The 23,163-nt window shown below is 57.8% G+C and overlaps 2 protein-coding genes across 2 annotated transcripts in view; one reads left to right on the top strand and one right to left on the bottom strand.

The window, feature by feature from the left end:
* Positions 1 to 11,896, top strand: part of PLXND1 (plexin D1) — a 57,199-nt gene extending 45,303 nt beyond the window's left edge. The window contains exons 21-36 of the mRNA XM_075550063.1: positions 185 to 292; positions 378 to 490; positions 1,189 to 1,293; positions 1,658 to 1,788; positions 2,180 to 2,378; positions 4,238 to 4,384; positions 4,515 to 4,671; positions 5,560 to 5,663; positions 5,738 to 5,801; positions 6,439 to 6,473; positions 6,683 to 6,787; positions 7,335 to 7,498; positions 8,452 to 8,599; positions 9,970 to 10,110; positions 10,460 to 10,534; positions 10,785 to 11,896. Of these exons, the coding sequence (XP_075406178.1) occupies positions 185 to 292; positions 378 to 490; positions 1,189 to 1,293; positions 1,658 to 1,788; positions 2,180 to 2,378; positions 4,238 to 4,384; positions 4,515 to 4,671; positions 5,560 to 5,663; positions 5,738 to 5,801; positions 6,439 to 6,473; positions 6,683 to 6,787; positions 7,335 to 7,498; positions 8,452 to 8,599; positions 9,970 to 10,110; positions 10,460 to 10,534; positions 10,785 to 10,901 (1,913 nt within the window). The 3' untranslated portion in view covers positions 10,902 to 11,896. The remainder of the gene's footprint in view (positions 1 to 184; positions 293 to 377; positions 491 to 1,188; positions 1,294 to 1,657; positions 1,789 to 2,179; positions 2,379 to 4,237; positions 4,385 to 4,514; positions 4,672 to 5,559; positions 5,664 to 5,737; positions 5,802 to 6,438; positions 6,474 to 6,682; positions 6,788 to 7,334; positions 7,499 to 8,451; positions 8,600 to 9,969; positions 10,111 to 10,459; positions 10,535 to 10,784) is intronic.
* Positions 11,897 to 15,484: 3,588 nt separating this feature from the next.
* H1-8 (H1.8 linker histone) lies at positions 15,485 to 21,842 on the bottom strand. The gene is made up of 5 exons (XM_075550891.1): positions 21,746 to 21,842; positions 18,753 to 19,009; positions 17,009 to 17,354; positions 16,001 to 16,107; positions 15,485 to 15,754 (listed from the first exon to the last, which is right to left on the bottom strand). Exons 1-5 carry the CDS (start codon positions 21,840 to 21,842, stop codon positions 15,485 to 15,487), a joined length of 1,077 nt encoding a protein of 358 aa, XP_075407006.1.
* Positions 21,843 to 23,163: the final 1,321 nt, after the last annotated feature.

Genomic DNA, 23,163 nt, shown 5'->3' with positions numbered 1-23,163 from the left:
GCTCTTGGAGTTTTTAGCCCACAGGGGAGGGAGTAGTTGAAGAGTGAGGGTACCAGGGCGCTCCTTGCCCTGAGGAGAGGGTGGGGAGCCAAGGCCAGTGGGCAGGACCTGTCTACCCCGATCTGGGCAAATACTTGCTTTCCAAAGGGTGTCCGGGCCTGACCTATCTCCCTGCCTCCTGTAGCCCTGTTCGTCTTCTGCACTAAGAGCCGCCGAGCTGAGCGCTACTGGCAGAAGACGCTGCTGCAGATGGAGGAGATGGAGTCTCAGATCCGCGAGGAGATCCGCAAAGGTAGCAGGTGGGGAGTAGGGGCCACGGCCCTCTCACCTGAAGAATGAGCATGTGGCCCACTCACAGCCGCCCACCTGCCCACCAGGCTTTGCCGAGCTGCAGACGGACATGACCGACCTGACCAAGGAGCTGAACCGCAGCCAGGGCATCCCCTTTCTGGAGTACAAGTACTTTGTGACCCGCACCTTCTTCCCCAAGGTCAGCCCTGCCACTGCTCTGGCCTGGGCCCACCTAGAGGGCACCTTTGTGCAGTGGGCGGCTTGGGCCCTCTTGAGCGGTGCAAAACTTGCACGTCCACCCACTGCAGCCTGAGCTACCCACCGTAGCCTTTCCAGGGGGTGGCCTAGTCCCTCCCCCATTCACAGTGGCCACTCACCTGATCACATGTCCTGGGGTGCTGGGCCCACCTCACCCCTCCTCCAAGCGAGAGCAGGGAGTCCAGGGGCCCTCCCACTCTTCTTGCCCGTTAGTCTGTCCCTTGATCTATCTGGACACTGCCCAGCCAGCGCACACCATTCCTGCATAACTGCCAAGTGAGCCATGACTGTCCTAGTCGCTTTTCACAAAACTCCCTGGGGGCTCTTTCGGCCCTCAGGATGAATCCCAGGCACCCACGTGTGGCCCTGTGTGTGAGGTCACTGCTAGCCTCTCTGCCTCAGTGTACCCCATTCCACAAGGAGCTAGTTTGCTTCTTTCTAAGTCCAGTGCATCTTGCATTGCTATGCCTTGGCTCATAGGTTCCTCTGCCTGGGACTCCCTCCCAGAAGCCCTCTGGGACACCTCACCCTGCCGGGTCGTCCTACCCAATCTCCCTGTGTGTTTATTGAGCAACTCTTGCCTGTCAGAGGGAGGTAAGTCTCTACCTCACTGAGGTGCTGGCGGTCTCGCCTCTACAGTGCTCCTCCCTTTATGAAGAGCGTTACGTGCTGCCTTCCCAGACCCTCAACTCCCAGGGCGGCTCCCCGGTGCAGGAAACCCACCCACTGCTCGGAGAGTGGAAGGTGAGCATCCCCTCACACCCCTTACTTTGCTCAGAGGTAAGGTAGTGAGTCCTCCATTCCAGGAGGCATTCAAGCACATCACAAGTGCTGACCTCCAGGCCACGTAGGGATGAGGGAGGATTGGGCCCCCTGAACATGCTGAGCTCGCTGCTGCGTAGAGCGTGGAGGGTAAGACAGTAGTCCTGCACACTGCCATTCCGTGCCACCTCCAGGCAGCCTTGCCCCTCCCTGGGCCCCACATTTCAGCTCAAAGGAATCAGTCTTCTCAGTCATGGTGAAAGTCACCCATCCCAGGAAACACCCAAGGAAGCATTTAGGGTATCACAGTGGACCCCATAGGAGACCCCACTCCCCAACTCTGCAGATCCCGGAGAGCTGCCGCCCCAACATGGAGGAGGGGATCAGCCTGTTCTCCTCGCTGCTCAACAACAAGCACTTCCTCATCGTCTTTGTCCACGCGCTCGAGCAGCAGAAGGACTTCGCCGTGCGGGACAGGTCTGCTCTGGCCTGGCCAAGAGACACTAGGGGTGGGGCAGGGGCCATTCCCGGTCCCTGGGTTTGCCAGGCAGACCACCTCCCACTGCCAGGTCACAAACAGCTATGTCAGTTGTTTGTAAAACACCGTGTCCTCTGTGGCAGCTGGGACCTTCCCCCACACCCCAACCCCCAGCGCCCCGCCCTGGGTCTTGGTGGGATGGTGTGACTCCTGAGACCCTCGGATCTTCTTCCTGAGCCTGTGTCCTCAAAATGTAGCTGTTCTATGGGAGTTAGGATGGTGGCCCAGTGGCCAGGCGCTGCCTGCACCATCACCCCCATTCCCTTGCTATGCGGGGGGCCCCCGTCTCTGAGGGAGCTAGGTGGTGCTGAGGTGGTGCGGCCCCTGCAGGTGCAGCCTGGCCTCCCTGCTGACAGTGGCACTGCACGGCAAACTGGAGTACTACACCAGCATCATGAAGGAGCTGCTGGTGGACCTCATCGACGCCTCGGCCGCCAAGAACCCCAAGCTGATGCTGCGGCGCACCGAGTCCGTGGTGGAGAAGATGCTCACCAACTGGATGTCCATCTGCATGTACAGCTGCCTGCGGGTGAGCTGCCGGGGTCCAGCTTGCGCTTGCCCTCCACCCTACCGGGAGGGATCGCCCTACCCACCGTGCAAATGGAAGGAGAGTGAGGCTCAGAGAGGGGCCCTGTCCATCACGATGGGGCAGAGCAGAGATGGTACTAGGGGGGGTACTTGTCCCTGCAGGCCATGTAGTCAGTCACCAAACCGTGTCTGCTTTGGCTTCAGGCCACTGCTCTGGGTTTTGGAGCTAAATGAGACCTCCACTCGGATTCTTGGGACCCTCTAGCCTTAAGGGATGTGGAACACAGACCGTGGAACAACGCAGGGGGGTCCTGACCCTCGAGAAGCACAGTGACCTGCCTAGGGGTGAACAGGTCTCAGGGCTCTTGCTGGGGGGCAGGCTCAAGGGGGTTCCTTGAGTAGGCAGCCTGAGCTGAGACTGAAGTGTTCATAGGAATGAGCCAGGTGAAGGTGTAGAAAGGGTGGGTGTCCAGACAGGCACCAATCACAGCATGGGCAAGGATGTCAGGCTAGGAATGTTTATGAAGGACCTGAAGGGGTTGGAAGTACTGATGGTTGTGTGTGAAACCAGACTGGGAGCTGTCTGCCTTCTGCAGAACAGAAGCTACCCAGGCCCTGGTCCTGTCCCATTATCCAGCTACCCTGCTGTGGCACCAGCCAGGGACTTGTCTGGGAGAAAGACAGAGGCCTGGGTAGAGCCCAGGGCCAGGGTGGCCGCCATCCTAAGCTAAGACCCATACTTGATACAAACCAGCCATGTGATGCTGCTCTCTCCTGGTCTTGGGTTCCTTCTCTGCCCGAGGCTTGGGGCTCAGAGAGTCCTGGCACCTGGGGTAGCCTCCTGGGGGAAGCAGAAAGCCTGGGCCTGGGGAAAGCATGATGGGGAGGGGGCACTGGGCTCCAGGGAGCCTCATGCTGGGCCATCCAGGAGGACCAGCCGGAGGCAGGGACTCCAGGGCACGGGCTAGGCTCATCTCCTAGCTTCCTCGTCACCTGGCCCTAGCCAAGCCTTCCCTGCTCAGAGCCTCTGCGCCTTCCTCCAGATAATGGGGCATTAATGGCTCCCTCTGCCCCCCTCGCTGGGAGGGTTGGATCAGGAACAGGGGCTGGCATGCTGCCTCTCTCGTTCGTTGCCAAATTGGCCCAATATGATTATATACTAAATGTTTCCTTTAAATCAGCTAGCTCACTGGTTTTACTTAAATATCAACCAAAATGGAACACCTGGTCACTTGCCATCACAATGACCATGGACTCAGCTCAAGGCTACAGATTGCCGCAGAGCCCTCTGCCTGACACATACTTCTGTACCAAATGGGGAGATTGGTTAGAGCTGGGCACTCAAGGCCCTGGCCAGACTGTGAGCTGGGTCATGTGAGGCCACGTAGATTCCACTGAACCCCATGCTGAGGGGTACCAACATAACAGAAAGAGCCACAGGCTAGGGACCCAGCTGGCCCCGGGTCCAGTCCAGCGGGGTGACCCTGGGCAGGTTGCTTGGCCTCTCTGAGCCTCCACACTGCTGTCCACACAATGAGGCCGGTGGCCGACCTCAAGAAGGGTTGTCAGGTGACTACGCAAAGATACCTCTCACCACAGGGGGTGTTTAATAGGCATAAGCTTGGGCTCCAGGGAGACCAGCAGGGAGTGAGTGGCAGTGTTGGCACAGAGCCCAAAAGAGGGCAGGCAGATCAACAGGCAGCCAGAGAGAGGGAGAGGTCAGCCAGAAGAAGCCAGCCAAGGTCGTCCTGGGGCTAGCACCTCCACATACTTGGGGGCTGGTATCTGGGCCGGGGAGGAGGGGACAGGGGCTGGGCCGCGTGTGTCCCTTGACAGGAGACCATGTGTGTCCCACCCCAGGAGACCGTGGGGGAGCCATTCTTCCTGCTGCTCTGCGCCATCAAGCAGCAGATCAACAAGGGCTCCATCGATGCCATCACAGGCAAGGCCCGCTACACGCTCAACGAGGAGTGGCTGCTCCGGGAGAACATAGAGGCCAAGCCCCGGGTGAGCCCTGCCCCGCTCGGCCCCGCCCCGCTCGGCCCCGCCCCGCTCGGCCCGCCATCCTGCACAGATTCTGCGCAGGCCAGGTGGGTAGTTGGGGCATTCACTGATCTTGGCCCGCTTCTTTCCACAGAACCTGAACGTGTCCTTCCAGGGCTGCGGCATGGACTCGCTGAGCGTGCGGGCCATGGACACAGACACACTGACGCAGGTGAAGGAGAAGATTCTGGAGGCCTTCTGCAAGAACGTGCCCTATTCCCAGTGGCCGCGCGCCGAGGACGTGGACCTCGGTGAGCGGGGCCGCCAGAGCTAGTGCATCCCCAGTGGTGCTGGGCGAGGTCCCCATGGGCAAGGAGCTCATATTCTGGCGGGGAGACAGCTAGGGCACCGTTTGAGCACACGGTGATGCTTGGCACACCATGTTCACGAAAGGCTTCCCAAAGGAGAAAGGACTGGGTCTGAAGGAAGCTTTGGGGGTGGGGAGGGGCACGGTATTTTGAGACCACGCCACTGAGACCATCCGGGCTCCCATGATCACAGCCTTTTCTGAGCTCTGCACAGTGGTTACATTGCTCAGCTGCTAGATGAAAGGTCGGCGGTTCAAATCCACCAGCCGCTCTGGGGGATAAAGACGTGGCAGTCTGCTCCTGTAAAGACCTGCAGCCTCAGAAGCTCTGCGGGGCCGTTCTGCCCTACCCTACCAGGTTGCTATGCGGCAGAAGCGACTCTGTGAAAACGTGTTTGGCTTTGGCCCAGGGACTCTGCCGGTGGCTGCAGGCTAAGCAGGGACTGCCCTCCAGAGCACTGCATGGCAGGCCACCCGCTGGGGCTATGGTGGGGTGGGCGATGAGATGGTCAGATGCTGGGCTACCTGGGCACTTGGGCCCTCCCCCAAGGACAGTGGGTCGAGCTGGGAGGTAGATGTAGGAGCAAGTTTACAACGCGAGACCCCATTTCTTCAGCGACAATCCCATTCATGGCCCAGAGGGTGAGGCCGTTTCCAGAGCTCCTGCTGGGTTCCCCTGGCTCTTTCTCCTCCTCCCCATTTGACAGATGCGCCAGAGGGGCTCACAGAGAGATGGGCTTGTCCCAGCATCCACACCACAGAGACAGCAAGCTTCTCCCGGAGGCCCTTGGCCCTGTTCTGGTCCTGACACCCCACCTTTGCTTACCCCCAGAGTGGTTTGCCTCCAGCACACAGAGCTATGTCCTGCGAGACCTGGACGATACTTCCGTGGTGGAGGACGGCCGCAAGAAGCTCAATACACTGGCCCACTACAAGGTGAGCCCCAGCCCGCTCCATGCTCCCCACTCCCCTGCGCAACCTCTGAGCGCTGGCCTCTCCCCTTTTGTCAGATTCCTGAAGGAGCCTCCCTGGCCATGAGTCTCACAGACAAGAAGGACAACACCCTGGGCCGAGGTAGCATGGGTGGGCCCAGAGAGGTTGTCTGGGCAGGGCCAGGGGACAGTATGGAAGCAGGCTCCAAGAGGGCAGGGCTGGGCTGTGGCTGTGGCCTCCTTGGTGGGGGTAGTGCTGGGCCAGCCCCCTTCTGACCCAGTATTGTTTGGACAGGGCCTGCTGCCAGACCTTCATAAGCTGGTTTCCTGTGGGCAGTCAGAGGGAGGCCCTAGAGGGTGGGATGTGGTTCGGAGGGTCTGGACTGGCCTGTCGGCCCCGCCCTTATGTGCTGCAGGCCTAGCTGTCTGGCTTGGGAGCTGGGGGGCAGGGGCGGGTACGCTGGGTCTCATAGCACCCTCCTGAGCATGGGAGCAGGGTCTTTCCAGGGTCGGCAGGAACCGTTGTACTGGGGTCCGAGGTGGGGTTGGTGGCTGAGGTGGACTCATCATCTCTCGCCTGTGTCATCCAGCTCATCCTTCATCTCATCCTTGCTCTGTGTCTTTCTGAATGCCACCCCCCCCCCATCTCTGTTCCACCATCTGTCTCCATCAGTCTCCGCACCGTTCTCGGTTTCTCTCCACTTCTGTTCTCCCCACTCTGAGTGGGCCTCTCCCCCTGCTCGCTTGTTTATTTATCGTGCGTGTGTTTCCTCTTGCAGTGAAAGACTTGGACACAGAGAAGTATTTCCATTTGGTGAGTGCCTGGCCATGGCCCCAGCAAGCCAGCCCCTCTCCCTGGGTGAGGCCGGTCTCCTGCCACCCCGGGCCTCTGAGACAAGTACTCCCAGGCCTAGAAGAACCTGGGTAGAGACAGGGCTGGGGCCGGAGTCAGAGGGTGCCCCACCCCACCTAGCAGAGCCAGGGCCACGGGACAGCCCGGGACTGAGCACTGCTCGGCTCCAGGTGCTGCCTACGGACGAGCTGGCTGAGCCCAGGAAGTCAAACCGCCAGAGCCACCGCAAGAAGGTGCTGCCCGAGATCTACCTGACCCGCCTGCTGTCCACCAAGGTGGGTCCCACCCCGTGTCCCGTCCTTGGACTCTGTGGGGAGGGGAGGGGTCCCGGGGAGGGGCTTGACCAGGTCAACTATGTGCCCATGCTTGTAGGGGGCATGGGTCCTTCCTGGCACGTCCATGGGGCCCAGTGGACTCCTGGCAAGATGCTGAGAGTTTGGGGTCCTGCCTGGAGGGGCCTGTTTCCAACTTGCTCGAAGCAGTAAGAGATACAAGAGAGATAGCCGTACTCGCCTTTAACAGAGGGAGTTGAGGCCCCGTAGCATGCAGTGATACCCCAGGGTCCCTCAACTAAGAGGCCAGAACTGGCAGCACCCCAGGATCACATCCCAGCTCCATCCCCTGTGTCTTGAGTCCTCTCAACACCCCTGCGAGGTGGGCTTCACAAATCCTCTCCACAGATGAAAAAACTGTGGCCAATGTGGCCCCATGACTGGCCCAATGGCACAGAGCTTCTCCATTCCCCATCCAAGTGCCAAGGGCTCCCAGGAACCGCTGCAGGTGCCCACGAACAGCCAGGGCTGACATCATCTCCCCCTGTAGGGTACACTGCAGAAGTTCCTGGACGACCTGTTCAAGGCCATTCTGAGCATCCGAGAGGACAAGCCTCCACTGGCCGTCAAGTACTTCTTTGACTTCCTGGAGGAGCAGGCTGAGAAGAGGGGCATCTCGGACCCAGACACGTTGCACATCTGGAAGACCAACAGGTGCCAGAGCCACAGCTCTCAGCCCACCTGCACATAGTAGCCCTTCCCCCAGACTTAATACCCCAGGCTTCACTCCCCCAGCTGCACAACCAAGGCGCGACAAGTAAGAATTAGGAAAGTTCCCAGTGCTCAGTGTTTGCCTCAGCCTTATGTTCCCTACCCCCTCGTGGGTGGCCACAGCCAGCTCCATTTCACAGGCGAGCACACTGAGGCTCACGGAGCAGCACCTGCCCCAGTTCCCATGGGCCTTGTGGTAGCAGAGTCACAGTCAGAGCCGGCTCCTACGCCCACTTCTTCACCTTCCTCTAAGGCAGCTCTTAGCTTTTGGGGGGTTCATCAACCCCACCAAGAAGGGTGGGCGCCTGAGTCTGACCTCGGGAAACACCCCTATAGGCCCAGCAGTTTCTGTGCTGCTGCAGGGCCTTCTCGGAGCTCTCGGGCCTACACACGTCTGGCTGCCAAGTCACTGGGTGGCCCCGGGTGCGCGGAGGGCCCCCACCACTCTGTCCTTTGAGGACCGAGCAAAGGCCCAAGGCTGCACCCTCCCTCAGCCCGGCTGGCCACACCGCTAATGCCGGACTTCCTGCCGTGCCTGTGCCTGAGCCTGTGAGGGCTGGAGGCGGGCTGGAGGCAGCCGCCCCAACAAGCGGTGGGGGTGCTGCTAATGAGAACCAGGGCCTGGCTTGAGGCTCTTTCTTGCGAGGCGCGGGAGCTCTGAGGGGGGCTGCAGTGCTGGAGGGGCTTGGCCCCCACAGCCCAGTAAAGCCCCTCGGCCCCCGCCCTGCTCCATGCAAGAAGCCTGTCCCCAGCCCCTCCTCCACCTGGGCACCATCATCAAAGGCCATTTGTGGATAAACCACTGAGGTTCCATGCTTCACCTGCCCTCTGGGGCCCAGCAGCCCTGTCTGTCCTGGTCCCACTGTGACTCACACTGCTCTGATTCCCCTTCACAGCCTTCCTCTCCGCTTCTGGGTGAATATCCTGAAGAACCCCCAGTTCGTCTTTGACATTGACAAGACAGACCACATCGATGCCTGCCTCTCAGTCATCGCTCAGGCCTTCATCGATGCCTGCTCCGTCTCGGACCTGCAGCTGGGCAAGGTGGGCTGTGCCTGGACAGGGAGAGCCCTGGGCATCCCCAGTTGTGGGGGACGTGGGGTGTACAGGGTCAGCCCAGAGGTGAGAAGACACCAGGATCTGGTCGCTGGAATCTGAATTGCTGAAGACCTGTGTCACCTGCCTCAGGTGTGCACTGCACCAGCTGCGAACTTCCAGGCCCAGCAGCCACAGAGCCGGCCTGGGCAGCCAGGGTGCACAAGGGAAGTGGGCATGATCAGGCCCCAGAGACACCCCAGGTGGTCAAGAGCCATCCGGGTAGGGCACTGAGTGAAAGGCGGGCTGAGGTGGGAAGTAGGTGATGGCTCAGGTGCTGATCTTCTTGAGGCACTGCGTGAGGGGTGGGGATCTGGCTGGCTTTAGTGGGTGGGCAAGAGGGAACTGCATAGACAGATTCAGAGGTGGAGGCAGGGAGCCCTGGGCAGGGAGTAGGGGGCACTGGCTGCTGAGGGTGTTAGGAGTGAATGAGGTTGACTATGTAGACCTGAGGGCGGTATGTAGAGGTTGGCTATGTAGATCTAGTGCAGAGAGAGAATGCTCACCTCCCCCGGGGGTCCTGCTGGCCAGTAATTCACACCCACCAGGCTGCTCTGCAGGAGAAAGATGAGCCTACTTGGGTTTGGTGTCTGCAAGAGATGTGGGTACAGTTCCCACCCGGTGCCCCTCACATGCAGCCGCCTCCTGTCTGTCAGCGGAAGCTTGTGTGCTACCGTGATACTGAACAGGCCCCAGGGGAGCTCCCAGATTCAGACAGACCCGGGATCGCGGTAGTTCCAGCTGCAGTTGGTCTGAGCAATGGCGTGGGACTGGGCAGTGTCTTGTTCCACTGTGTACGAGGTCGCTATGAGTTGGTGGGGACAGAGAAATTCAACAGCAGCAAGGAGACCTGACACTCAGAAACTGGGGCATGGGGGTGGGGGGTGGGGTTTAAGGTATGCATGGCAAACCTGCCAGAGACAGAGAATACCGCCTCTGCTCACTTCCCATCCCGGTGCCCACGGTAACCAAGAGCCTTGGCACATTGGGCTTTATGTGCGTTGGGAACATGTGGTGGGAAAGGTTTCCATGGAGCTAGCATCTGGAAAGTCTTAGCCACTGAGACCCGTAACCCTGAGCAAGGGTGTAAGCTAAGCTGCCTGTACCAGGGAGGCCAGGAGCCAGGTACCCAGAGGAGGAGAGGATTCGGAGCAAGGGAAGGGATGTGACTGGAAAGTGCCGGGACACTCCCTGGGGACACTCAGGCCTCAGGATCCCACCAGAGCAATTCATGTGTGGCTGTAGGTAGGGTGGGGGCTGGTCCAGGTGGAGGCGATGGGCCTGCACTGTGTGTGACTCCCTCATGCCTGTCTGCTTAGGACTCCCCGACCAACAAGCTCCTCTATGCCAAGGAGATCCCCGAGTACCGGAGGATCGTGCAGCGCTACTACAAGCAGATCCACGACATGACACCGCTCAGCGAGCAGGAGATGAACGCGCACCTGGCTGAGGAGTCTCGGGTGCGCTGCAGGGGGCCGAGCGGGGGGGGGGGGGGGGGGAGGGGCACGTGGGACCGGGAGGGGGACAGGAACCGCAGGCCTGAGTACATATCTGGGTGGCAGCGCATTCCGGCTGGCTCCCAGGCACCCTCCGAGATGAGGGGCAGACTGGGGAGTGGAGTGGAGAAGGCCCAAGTCCCCTTCCCCTGCTCAACTTGTGGGGCCCAGTCCCTGAACAGGAGCCCGGAGGAAGGCCTTGTGAGAAGTGGGCAGTATTTTGGAACCTCCGGCTGGTCTGAGCTGGGGCTGTGCCCGTGTGACATTTGGGTTAACCGGCCCCTCCCCCCTCCTGCCTCGCCTTTGTTCTTAGAAATACCAGAACGAGTTCAACACCAACGTGGCCATGGCAGCCATCTATAAGTACGCCAAGAAGTACCGCCCCCAGGTGAGTGCCCCCAGGTGAGGGGCCAGCCCTCTGGCCCAAAGCTGCCCCACGTTTATCCTGCCGAGGTCCCTTTTGTTCAGAGAAGTGGAGAACTTCCCACCGAAGAGACACGTTTGTGCCCGATAGGGCTGGGCCAGTTGTGGTGGGGACTCAGGCCTCACGTCTGCCCTTACGGCCCAGGTGGGGGAGCCCTGGACCTGGCCTTGGAGGAGGGGCTGCTGGGGCTGATGGATCCCATGGCTCCCTTCAGATCATGACAGCCCTGGAGGCGAACCCGGCAGCAAGGAGGACGCAGCTGCAGCACAAGTTTGAACAGGTGGTGGCGTTGATGGAGGACAACATCTACGAGTGTTACAGTGAGGCCTGAGAGGCAGCTGGACACAGGAGAGGCACTCCACTCACCAAGCCCTTGGCCGTCTTCACTTCCTGGGGCCGACTCAGGCTGGGACATGACGGAGAGGATATGCCTGGGATGGGAGGACCTCTGCGCCAGGTGTCTTGGGCGCCTCTCTCCCCTCTTGCCTGTCCCCAGACCCAATCTCTGGGTGAAGGCCTTGAATGGCACAGCTGTCCCTGGCCAGGGCCCTTCCACCAGGTGCAGCTTCAACTCTCTGCCCTCTTGTTCCCGTGGGGGGAGGGGGCACATACTGAGAAAGCCCCACCCTTAGGCAATCCAGTGCTCAAAGGGCAGAGCAGGCCGCTGGGGCCAAGACCACCCTCTAGAAACACTACCTCATGCAAACTGGCAGCGGGGAGGGCTCCTGGAACCTGTTCCAGTTGGTCTCGGCTTCCCTCCCCCAGTGAGGACCATCCCAAGACACGCCAAGTTTGGGTCTTCAAGTGGCAGTTTGTAGCTGGGGCAGTGCCCTGAAGGTTGCCCCTGGGCTGGAGGTGGAGGTGGAAACAAAGGCATTGGGAGTCTCCTGGAGGAGGGAGGGGCCAAGGGAGAGGGAGCAGGTGCTAGGAGCCCCTGGTTTGACGTGGGGAGAGCAGTTAAGAGGCATCAAGGCTGTAGCTGGGCTACTTGAACTTGCTGGAAGTGTTTCTAAAGATAGCACCACTTTTTGTGTTTTTGTTTTTTAAAAAAGCTTTTATATATTAAAGAACGTATCTTGCGCCAACTGTGAACACTGCTACTTGTGCCGAGGACCTGGGAAGGGGGTCCCAAGGGGCTCCCAGCACAACACTGGAGAGGTCTAGCACTGAGAGCAGGGCAGGCCTGGCGGAGCCCCTGACAACCCCTCCCTGTAGCCTCCTCACTGCAGGCACCAGCTGGGGGCCCACGGAGGGCTGGGCTGGAGGGGCTGGCCAGGACTCTCTGGAACCTTCTTTGTAATAAAAGCCTGATGATGGGAAATCTGCTGTGGGCTCCAGCCTTTGTCCAGGGGCGGTGGGCAGGGGGCGGGAGGGAGGCAAACTTGGGCTAGATCTTGCCCAGTTATGTTCCCTGGGAGGTTTGGGCAGGTATCTCCCTGGCTGGGGGAAGGAATGGGCAGTGGGAAGATTGGATTGCATGGGATAATGCAGGCCACAGGGCCTTGGCAGCATTCACTGGACTCTGAGCCGCCCCCTCGTCCCCTGCCCCCCATCCTCCTCCAGGAGGAGGCTATGAGCTGCCTAGGCCTGGCCAGGCCTTGCTGCTGCTAATCTCTCATCTTGGTAACACAGAGGGATGTCATGTCTTCAGCTGCTGTTGAACCATCCCTGACGCACCGCCACCCCATGCCCAAAAGAAGGAAACGTGGGCATAGTCCCGCACCACCCCCAAGATGGGTATCAAATCAGACCAGTGTGATCCGCCAGGCCTTTCTTCCTACTCAGCCTAGAAGCTCCACTGAAACCTGTTCACTTATGGGCGTGATGGCCACACAGCCAGCACTGAACTTGGGTCTACTGCACAGGAGGCCACAGTGTGACCACTGAGCCGTCAGTGACCCCAGAGGAGCATCAATAGTATCCGCCCCATTTACGGATGCAGGAACTGAGTCTTGGATTGACGGAGGAGGCTAACACCGCCAACAGGTTGCATGGTCCATACTGAGAGATGAATACCCCCAAAACAGCCTCAGAAAATGCTTGGGAAGTCAAAGGTGACTACCTGGGAACAGGAATTGATACTTCCAAACGAGTCACTGCTGAATACACCCCAAGTGATGGTAACCCCCCCCACACACACACACACGTTAGAGGAGAGCTGTGCTTATAAGTATTTCTGGGAGGGACCTCTTGGACTTGAACTGGCTCCAACCTTGCCATTAGCCACTGAGCTTGTTAACTGTACCCTCAGGGGGCTCCTGATGCTGCCCCACTCACCCTGGAGTCCTCGCCTGCCCTGGACAGTATGTGTCCCTCCACTCCACGTTTCAGGTGAGACAAGCCATTTCTCCATGGGTGATTCACCCTGGCCTCTGTTCCCCAGGGTCAGGCTTTCCTGCCCCCACACTGGCTCTCCCCCACTGCCCATGGGGGCCGCCTGCCTGGCTTACCTGCTGCCCCCGAGGTCAGTTCTTTCTCAGAGGGACCCTATGGAACAGGGTGGAATACTTTAACTTTCTGAGGACGGGGGCAAAAAGCCTCATCTTTCTGGAGCAGCTGGTGAGTTTGAACTTGACCTTGTGATTAGCAACCCAACACCTAGTCACCGGGCACTACCAGGGCTCCTTCGGCTGACTCATGGTGAACTCCCCAGGGCCCTGAGGAAAGGTCTGCTGGAGAGAGTCGGCGGCGCACAATGGAAGGAAGGCGAGCTAATGGAGGCAAATACTTATCAAGAATCGCAGGGACACACAAATTCAACGAAGCGCACCAACACTCTGTCTAGAAGAGTGAGAACCAAAAAGCACGCCATCCTGTGCTTCAAAAATAGCCCTCTCCTGCGGTAGCTTCTCGATGGGGCCATTCGTTATCATTCGCATGTTCTATTCTGAGCACCGAGTCCTTTTTATTAAGCAGATTTTCTAATTTAAATTGTCATCACATTCGAGTGTGTGTGTGTGTGTGTGTGTGTGTTTCTAGAATAAATACATGATTCCTGGATAAATATCAGAAAGTAAAAAAAAAATTTTAAAAAGCAGGAAGAAAACCAAAGCTCCCCTGTCCGCGAGCTTGGCATCCAAAGGTTCTCCTGCCCAATGCTGGCTTGGCTGGCTTGGGGGTGGGGTGTTGGGGAATCAATTGGGGATCGGAGTGTACGCACCATTTTGTAACCTGTTCCCCCAGCCCCCACCCCACCCCCACTCCCCGTGCGACAATATGTCAACGACATCTTTCTATGTCATTACATATTCCACAGCCTGTTGTAATGTCTGATTAACATGCAGTTCCTTCCTGGGAGTTTAGAAACGCATTGGCAAAGGGAGACCATCTCCAGGTCTGGTGTGTGTGGTGGGGGGATTCCTCAGCGCAGACAGTGGTCCACTTCTAGGAACCATCTGCAGACCTCATCTTGCAGCTGCAGACTTGAGGGGCTTCTCCTCCTCTTGCCCAAGGGTCCCAGAAGAGGGGGGTGTCCCTAGGTACAGGGTCCTGAGCTTAATCTCTGACTTTTCGGCGGTTGATTCTGGGGGCAGACTACCAGGTCTCTCCTCCGATGTGTGTCTGGGTGGACTCCAGCGTCCATAGCTGTGGAGGGCTTAACTGTTTGCACTAAATGAACCCCTTTCAGGAGGGGAGGAGCCATGGCTGACTGGAGAAGCGATTCACCCAAGGTCTGCTTCTCTGCTATATTGGAGCAGCTGAGTTGGACCCCCATTTACAGTGACCTCACATGCCATGGTACAAAACACTGCTGACCCTATGCAGGACCCCATGATTTTGCTGAGGGCAAGCTGTCCAGGCTGCGCCCCTAGGGCCTGCATCTCATAACACCCAGCTCCCATTGAAAGCCCATGCCATCTGCTCGGGATGCCCAAGGGGCCTTGCTGGCAGGCACATTGTAGACAGCCCCAGGAAGCTGTCAGGGTAACTAGACACAATCTCCAGGGTGTTTCTGTGAGGATGGGCTAAAGAAAGGGGGCAGGAGGGAAGCAGTCCACAGCCCACGCTGGTGGCCTGTTTCCCTTTGTGCCAATCTACCCACTCCCCAAGTCTTATCCAGTGGGCTGTTAAGTTGGTCACCGACTCATCGTGACTCCGGTGCACCCTCCTGTAAAACCAGCAAGTCGGCTCCGACTCCCCATGACTTCATGCGTGTCAGGGCAGGACTGGGCTCCACAGGGGTTTTCTAGAGCCGATTTCTCACAAATATCCAGGCCTTTCTTCTGAGGTATGTCTGGATGGCCTGGAACCTCCAACCTGTGGGATAGCAGCCTTGCCTGGCAAGCATTTGTCCCACCCAGGGGCCTGGCCCTTACCCTCAACCTCCCTTGCTCAGCTGCTGCCACATTGGGACCACGTCTCAGGGACCTCTTGCTCTCTTGGCGTCCTCATCTCAGCACATGGCCCACTTGTACAACCGCACAGATGATCAGATCCCAACGGCGGACTCACCACTGAGCCCACTCCCCATTGACCACCCACCACATCCAGCCCATCAGCAAATCCCAACTGCTCACCCTCAACATCCTTCCAGAACCACTTCCCTGCTGTGTCCCCCATGCCTTTCCCTTCCTCTGTCTCCAACCCCTTCTCATCCTTTAAGATCTAAAGCTACCTCCTCCAGGAAACTTCCCCAGGTCTCACAGCCGGGTTGCACCCCTCTCCAGTGCCCGCGCACCCACCATACCATCCCTCTGCCCCAGCATGGGAGCTACAATCAGGACCTGGGCCCAGCCAGGCAAATCTTTGTTCATGATGAAATGGCCAGACCCATGGACCTCAGCCTCTGTCTATACCAATTTGTGGGTGAACAAAAAAGATTTATTGACAAATCAGTGGCAATTAAATAGAATGACTAAAGGTTTGTTGGGGAATAAAAACTTCATGTGAATCTCAGCCTCCCTGCTCCAGCGTCTAACTCTCAGCTCTTTCCTCTTTGACCAACACCTTCAAGGACGGCGGGGCCTTGGCGGGCAGCCCAGGCCTTCGCGGGGCCTTGGGAGCTGTGATACTCTTGACCAGGTGCGTGGGAGCTCGGGGGGGTCCAGTGGTGCCCTTACTCTTGGGCTGAGCTGTTGCCTTGGCTTTTGGCTCCTTCCCAGGCCCCTGGGCAGCCGTCCCTTTAGGGGCCTTGACTGTGGTTGCTGCCTTCTTCGTTACTGGGGAAGTAGCATTGCTCTTGCCCTGTGAGAAAGCAAACCAAATCGGGAGTGGGACTGGGTCGGGCCCGGAGCTCCTGGCTTTGGACAAGTGGAGTCCTTGTCTGTTAAATGGGAGCGTAGTAGCCTGGGGTGCTGGAGGGCCAGGGAGGAGAGCTGTGCTTTGTAGGGAGAGCAATGTACTAACATTTCTGCGGTGGAGTCCTCCAGGGAGCAGGAGTGGGGTGACCCCTGGCCTGTTGGGTGGGCCAGGGCAGTCATGTGCACCCACCTTGGGGACCTTCTCTTTGGAACTCTTCCTGCCAGCATTTGTTTTCTTGGGGGCCTCCACATCTCCTGGAAGAGAGTCTGCAGAGAAAGACCTCTGCTCAGGAGGAGCTGCCGGTGGGGCAAGGAGAGTCGGGACCAGAGCCCCCACCCCACCCCTGGCCACAGACACAAGGCCCCAGGTCTCACTGACACCAGTGAGCAGTGAGACAATAGTACCGATCTTACAGGCTGGCTAGAGGCTTCAATGACCATGGCTGACAATCAAACCCTCCCTGCCTGCCCACATCAGGATTGTACAACCTTACTTCATCATTCTCATGGAAGCCAGGGGTCCCCCCGGACACTCATGCAGACCCCTGCTCCCCTCTTGGAGGCAGTGGTGCTCAGTGACCGGATTCATGCCTTCCACACACAAGGCCCTCTGAAGTCGCCTGCCAACCAGTACACCTCCTGCACAGCCAGCATTGGCCAACAAAGGGTCGAACCCTGTGGTTCAGATTAAGATGGGCTAAGGAGAGAGGCCCATCCATCTACTTCGGCAAATCGGTAATGGGGCAGGAGCAAGGGCTGGGCCCTGTTTAGTTCTATTATGCACGGGGGCACCGTGACTCAACAGCACTTCACAGCAGAACCTTCGCGGCTTTTCACCGACAGATCAAAGCAAGGGCTACTCTCCTGCTTGCCCGGCGCAGTACCCTGATGGCTCCTGCTCCCAACAGACACTGCAGCCAGAACAATCTACAGTTCCTCCAAAACTCCTCTCCCAGGAAGCCTCCCCAGGCCCCTGCACTCTGGATATCCAGTGCTTCTCTGCCCCCCACACCCCCACTCAGGACCCTTAAAATGTTTGCCCTGCTCCCTACCACCCCTCCCAGCTTCCACGCGTCTCTGCCTCCCCAGGTCAAGTTGAGCCCCAAGTGCATTGATCACAAAAGGGATTCACTTCCCTTCATTGCCCCCAACCCCCATGACTGCTGTGACCACCTTCCAGCACCTCCCATGCACTTACCTTTGATCGCTGACGTCCTGCTGAGCCCGGCAGCACCAGAAGGGGCCTTCGTAGCCTTTTCTGGTTTGGGGGACCCTTTCGTGGCTTTCCCCGGCTTTGCCACCGTAGCTGTGGGCTTGCCGCCTTTCCTAGGGGCCTTCTCCCTGGCTGTGCTTGGCTTGGGTGTGAACTGCTTCACCTGAGCTGGTTTCATGGACCCTGTTTTTGCCTCATTTGCACCAGGGGGGTCCTTCTTTGTCTTCCTGGGGTTCTTGAGCCTCTTCTCCTTGACCTCGCTGGGTTTCTTGGTGGCCATAGCCGTCGATGTCTTTTTGGGATGGACCGTCCGTTTTTTCTTGGCAACTAACTGGAGGGGAAGAAAATGGGGCGGGGTCAAAAGCAAACATTTCGGGCATCTCCCATCTCAGTACCCTGGGTGAGACTTCCGGGAAGCAGGGCCCAGTGCGGGGAGGGAGTACGAAGGTGGGGGCTCGGGGCATGAGGAGGAGATACACAGCCGGATCAGTGGGCCTCTCTCGTTGTTCCTGGGGTTCCCAGCAGCTGACGTCCCAGGTGGTTGGCCCTCCCTCTACCCTGGGGGGCTTAGGCAGCTCCTTCAAGTTAAGTGACAGTCAGGACTTGTTCAGCTCACTCCTGCGTCCCAATCCTCTCCCATGGGGAGGGTGATTGTCAGGGAACAGAGGGTCCCTGCCCCACAGGTAGGCCCTGCCCCTCTAGAGCCCACTTCTAGTGGCAGCGCTGCCCCACCCCCTACCCTCAGCATTCCCAGTACTCACCAAGTTCAGAAACTACCCTTCATTGCCAGCTGCAGGCACATGCAGCCCCAGCCACCGCAGCCTCCCCTCCCCCAGAGCCCCTTCCTCCCCAAGAGTCTCACCCCACCCCATGTTCCCCAGGTCCCTCTCTGCCTATCTCTGCCACCTCCCACATCACCCTCCTCCCCCGTCAGGCTCTGGCAGAAGGAGCCACACAGTGACTGTTTTACAGAAAGCGAGCGTGAGGCTTCGAGAGGGCGAGCGGCTTGCCGAAGTTACTCCGCTCCTGAGAGGCCGAGCTAGGCTTCAGTCACAGGGCTGGCCCTTCCAGACACCCCCCCCCCCATGAGGTCAGTGGGTGCCTGCTTCCCGGGCCCCCGCTGTGATCACAGCCCACGACAGTCCCCTTGCCCTGCCTACCGGCCTACCTGGCCTCGGAGTTCCGTGAGGGCGGGACTTCCTGTCACGAGTCACATGGTTACCACAGGGGCTGGCACGTGGTAGGTTCAGAGTGTTCCACAATGTTCCCTGGTAACTATCGGGGCCCCTGCTCTGCCCCAGACCTCAGGCAAGAAACTGAGGCACGCCGATCACAAGGGCCTCCATGCCTGGGTCCCTAGATTTCCCTGCTGGCTGCTGACACTCAGGGCGGGGGCTTGATTTGTCCCCAATCTGCCCTCAACTCTGGTGGTGAGTTGCCCAGCCAGGACCCTCTCCTTTGAAAGGGGAAGAAGTGGGACCTCAGAAGGGGGCAATGCTTCCCTGGTCTCAGAGCCAGAGGGAGCAGGGTGCAAACCCTGGTGCTGGGACCCAGAGCCAGGGCCTGGCTTGCCTCCTCCCCAGGGAGGAATCCAGAGGCGGCTGTGTCTTATAGGGAGGGCATCTCAGCCAAGACCCACTGAGAGGAGAGGTTGCAGAGGAGACAGATGTCGGAGACGGGACCTGAAGGCCCCCTCCCGGACCCGGACCCGCCTACCCAGTGGGCGTACTTTGAACCTGCCGGTGGCCCCCTTGGCCTTGGAGTTGAGGGGCCGGATGATGAGGCCACGGTTGATGCCCTTGGCCAGGGCCTCCTTCAGCAGGTACTTGAGGCGGATGATGTTGACCGTCGGGTACTTCTGCAGGATGAACTGCTTGATGGCCACCACCGAGGTGCCCTGCCGTTGCTCGCCATCTTGCAGCGCCTCCAGCACCATACGCAGCACAGTGGGTTTGCGGCGCTGCGCCAGGACACCCAGGCTTGGACCTGCGCAAGGACAGCGAATGTCACCCACTGTCCCCGCCCGCTGAAGGCCTGGACCTAGCGGACACGCACCAGGAGCCCACTGACCATCAGGCCCCACGGTGGGCAAGGGGCATGACTGGGGTCAAATGCACCCCTAGTCTATGCCCCTGGCCACCAGCCCATGACCCCCAGCACCCCATGGGGTTGGCATCCACCCATTGAGCTCATGAAATCTGCTTTTTAAACAGTTCAATACTCTTCAAAGAGCGAATGGCCTGAATCAGCCACATCTTTAGATCCAGTGGCCATTTCCCAAGAAAGGGGAAGGCGAAGCTCTGTGAGATTACCACAGGATACCATCAGCAAAGCAGCCACCCGCCCGCCCCCTCCCCATCCGCCCGCCCACCCATCTGCTCTCTTCCCCAAATAAAGAGCCAGGTAGGGAAAAGGAGAGAGGAGTTGCCCAGAGGGCAAAGGATGCTTCAGAGGCTGCCGCACAAAGGCAGCCAGGGGCCCGTGCTCCATCTCGGAGCTTGCTGTGGACTGTCCACCAGGGAACAAAAGTAAAGACACAAAAAGGCAGCCTGGTAAGTGTGCCCTCGAGATGCACCGGACCAAGTCAGGGAGGATATTACTTCCGATGCGCCAATAGCATTCCAATTGTGTTCAAAGCTCTTTGTATTTGAAGATAGACACTGAAACGGCAAGACTTGCCTCAGTCCATGAAACAAGAGTGGTGGTGAGCTGAAAATATTGTTGGAGTTGGTGATGAATGAGTGGCATGCCAGCCTGTCTATTTTTGTGTCTGTTTGAAATTTTTCATAATGAAAAGGCACCCCAAAAAATTCCCCCCCCCAGGGGAGGTATAGACCCCTGAGACTGAAAGCTTGTTTGCCCATCCCCTGTGTACCAAGGTCCCCTTCAGCACTGGCTACAGAAAGCCAAGCACAGAAGCAGCCCAAGCCTCCATCCACAGAGAGCTGCATGAGCCATGTGCGGCCTGTCCACACCCAGGCTCTGTTCAGCCAGACAGAGAGCAGACACTGACAAGTGCCCCAGCCTGAATGGCTCTTGCAGACTCAAGACCCAGACATCAAAGGACCACGTATTACAGGATTCCCTTTGTATGAAATGCCCAGCAAAGTAAAATCCATAGGGACAGGCAGGAGCTGGGGAACCTGTGAGTGAGGAGAAGTTTCCTTGGGGGGAGAGAGGGGTGGAAATTGTGTGTGGATTGTATCGATGGCTGAAGACTGAATACAGTTAGCTTCCATGTGTCCATTTGGCACCTGCAGATTGAACCCACCTCAGTGTCAGATGATTCGGGGTGGGGAATTAAGTGCTCAAAGCTATTCTTTAGAGGCTAAGAGGGAAGAAAGGGGCTATTTACATAGCATTACATTGCATTAGGTGTTATACATTATCTAGAGATTAAAGTATAGGGGAGGATGTAGGTGGGTTATCTGCAAATACTATACCATTTTATGTAAGAGACCCGAGTATCTACTTATTTGGTATCCTGGGCGGTTAGTGGGTGGTCTCTGGAACCAATCCCCTGCAGATACTAAAAGATAATTGTATACTAAAAACCAGTGAATTTGCCCTTTAAGTGGAAGGATTGAATGGGATATAAATTATATCTCAATAAAGTTGCTATTACGAAGTTAATAAGGGTGGGAAGGAGGGAGAAGCTTGAGAAGCTGCCAGGCACCCTAAAATGCACAACAGTGATTTGAGCATGAAACACAACTTAAACATGGAGTGATTGACACTTGACAGGTGATTTAAACATGACTCTAGAATGTTCATTTCTGATCAATTTTCAGAATTCAAAGACTCAAAAGGGTATCATTTGCTTACCAATAGAGTTTTTTGTTTTTCAATTAAGGTAGAAAAATAATCCCATCTGGCTATGGAATGGACTCTGATCAAATGGGAGAGATATATGGACAGAACCTCAGATTCCTAAAACAGACAGATAGACAGACCTACTGGACTGGTCCAGGCAGGAGCACTCTGGGCCTTTGGGCCAGGATGTTCCTGCTGCCTGGGATACCGTTCTCCTCCTTGGTCCCTCCGGCAACTATCGCTCATCTTTAAAGATCCAAAGGGCCTTTAGTTTAGACCCTTCACCTGCCTTCCCCAGCTGGAGGGAGCAACTTCACCTTGACGCACCAATACCTGAAGCCCCCTCGATCCACGCCCATCTCTGCACCCCCAGATGCAGTACATTCAGAATGACCTCCTCCAGGAAGCCTCCCCTGACTTCCTAGTGGGGCTTCTCTCCAAGCCACACCAAAATGGCATCTATTCTTAAGAAGTCTAGGGGGCAACTTAAGGCTATGAACAGAATGTGCCTGGCTGTGGTGGGCCTCACATCCAAAGAAATGCTGGGTTATTATTTGTTGACTGAAAATTTGATTAGAACTCCCAAACCAACGCTCCTTGCTTTGGTCCCGCCAATTGTCTGCCCTGATGCAGCAGGCTGACCTCCCTCCCTCACAGGAAATGGGCGCCAGCTGGAGTAGCCCTGCTCCCCACCTTCCCCACCTGGCCTCCGTCCATAGCCCAGCCCAGCCCGACCCACTACCTGTGGCATCTGCTCTTCTGCCACAAGGGCAGTTGAACTCAAGAGCCTCTCGGGTTGGGGGTGAGGGGCCAGGCTGGGGGTAGAGGAGGAGGAGGGTGGGAGGAGGAAGGGCCCCAGGCAGCCCATGGAATCAGCTCACAAGATGGGTGCCACAACCCCTTGCTCACCTGGCTTCTCAGACCCTGACAACCCCAGCCACTCTGCTGTCAGCCCCATTGAGGAGGCCTCGGAGATGTCGCTGGACGCATAACTCCCAGGACCCATGGTCGCCAAGTCTAAGACACCAACTCCCCTTCCTGCAGGATGTGGAGCCAGGCCGGCTTCCTGCCTCATATACCGCAGCTGGCCCACCCCTCCAATCAGCCCCTGATTGGGTTGCGAGCAGCTGAACTGATGATTGGGGCAGGAGCCAGGATGGGGCACTATAACCCTCTTCCCTGTCCTGGGGCTGGCCACCCACTCATTGGTGACCTGGTATGAGTTGCTTGACATCTCTGGGTCTTGCTCGGGAACACTAGGGAGTGTGGCTGTGTAGAAGCAGATCCCCTTTGGGGGCAAGGTTTATCTGGGGCGCTCAGGGCCTGTGCGTGCGTGTGTGCGCACTATCCTGAGCTGGGATTCACTTCAGCTCAGGCCCTTGCTCAACCTGGGCTGGCAGTGCTAGTGGTGAAAGTAACACCACCTGAGGCCCTCTGGTGCCCTGGAGCAGGTGGGAGGCAGCCTCGATATTTGCTCCTATTCCCAGGCCACTGTGGGCCTCAGTTTCTCAAAAACAAGCCGCTGTAGACAGACCAACGGGCTTCCAGGGGGCTCACACCCAAGCCCCCATCTGTCCCGAGACAGCCAAGTCCTCTGTGCCCACGGAACTCCTGCTTTCTTTTGGAGAAAGTACTCTGCAGGGGCTGAAAGAGCCATTTTAAAAACCAAATTGCGTGTCAGAAGTCTTTATCCATAAGGGCACTGTCCCTTGGGGAAATGGACAAAGAACATGAATTGGTAATTCACCAGAAAGACCAGTAAACGTGGGGAAGAATGCCTGGCCTCCTCGAAATGTGTATTGAAGCAGTGATGAGCCGCTACTTTTGCCATCAAATGGAGCAAGATGGAGGCAGTGCGGTGGGAAAGATGCAGAGAACCAGCTCCTCATATCCCTGGTCTGGGTATAAAGGGTGGGAGGCACTGCCCCGGACTATGCTTACAATGAGGTCTGCCGCTAGGTTATTCGGGGAGCGAGGGAAGGAGGGATTTACCTCCAAGCAAATCTCTACGGGGGTGGGGAGGGCTGCTGAATGACTCCCTTGCTGTAGACTACAGAGTAGTATGCAGCACTAAAATACTCGGGCGGATTAAAACACCGATGAGGTTTTGTGGCTGCTTAGATGTCTTTCCGTTCTGAGTGTCTGGGGTGTGGGGCAGGAAGAAACCCGCAGCCATTCCAAAGCAAGCGGGCCACTTGGAAGTCAGCTGAGCGTGTCCTCCCCCCACACCACCCACCCGCTGTAGCACACATGGAGCAGCAACTGGAAACAGGCCACCTGCTCAGCAGGAGGGCAGAGTGGACAGGCACACTGCTGTGGGGCTTCAA

The sequence above is a fragment of the Tenrec ecaudatus genome, chromosome 5 (genome assembly GCF_050624435.1).
Source record: "Tenrec ecaudatus isolate mTenEca1 chromosome 5, mTenEca1.hap1, whole genome shotgun sequence".
In the NCBI taxonomy this organism is placed as follows: Eukaryota; Metazoa; Chordata; class Mammalia; order Afrosoricida; family Tenrecidae; genus Tenrec; species Tenrec ecaudatus.
The sequence above is the reverse complement of the archived record's forward strand: the minus strand, read 5'-3'. Positions and strand labels throughout refer to the sequence as shown.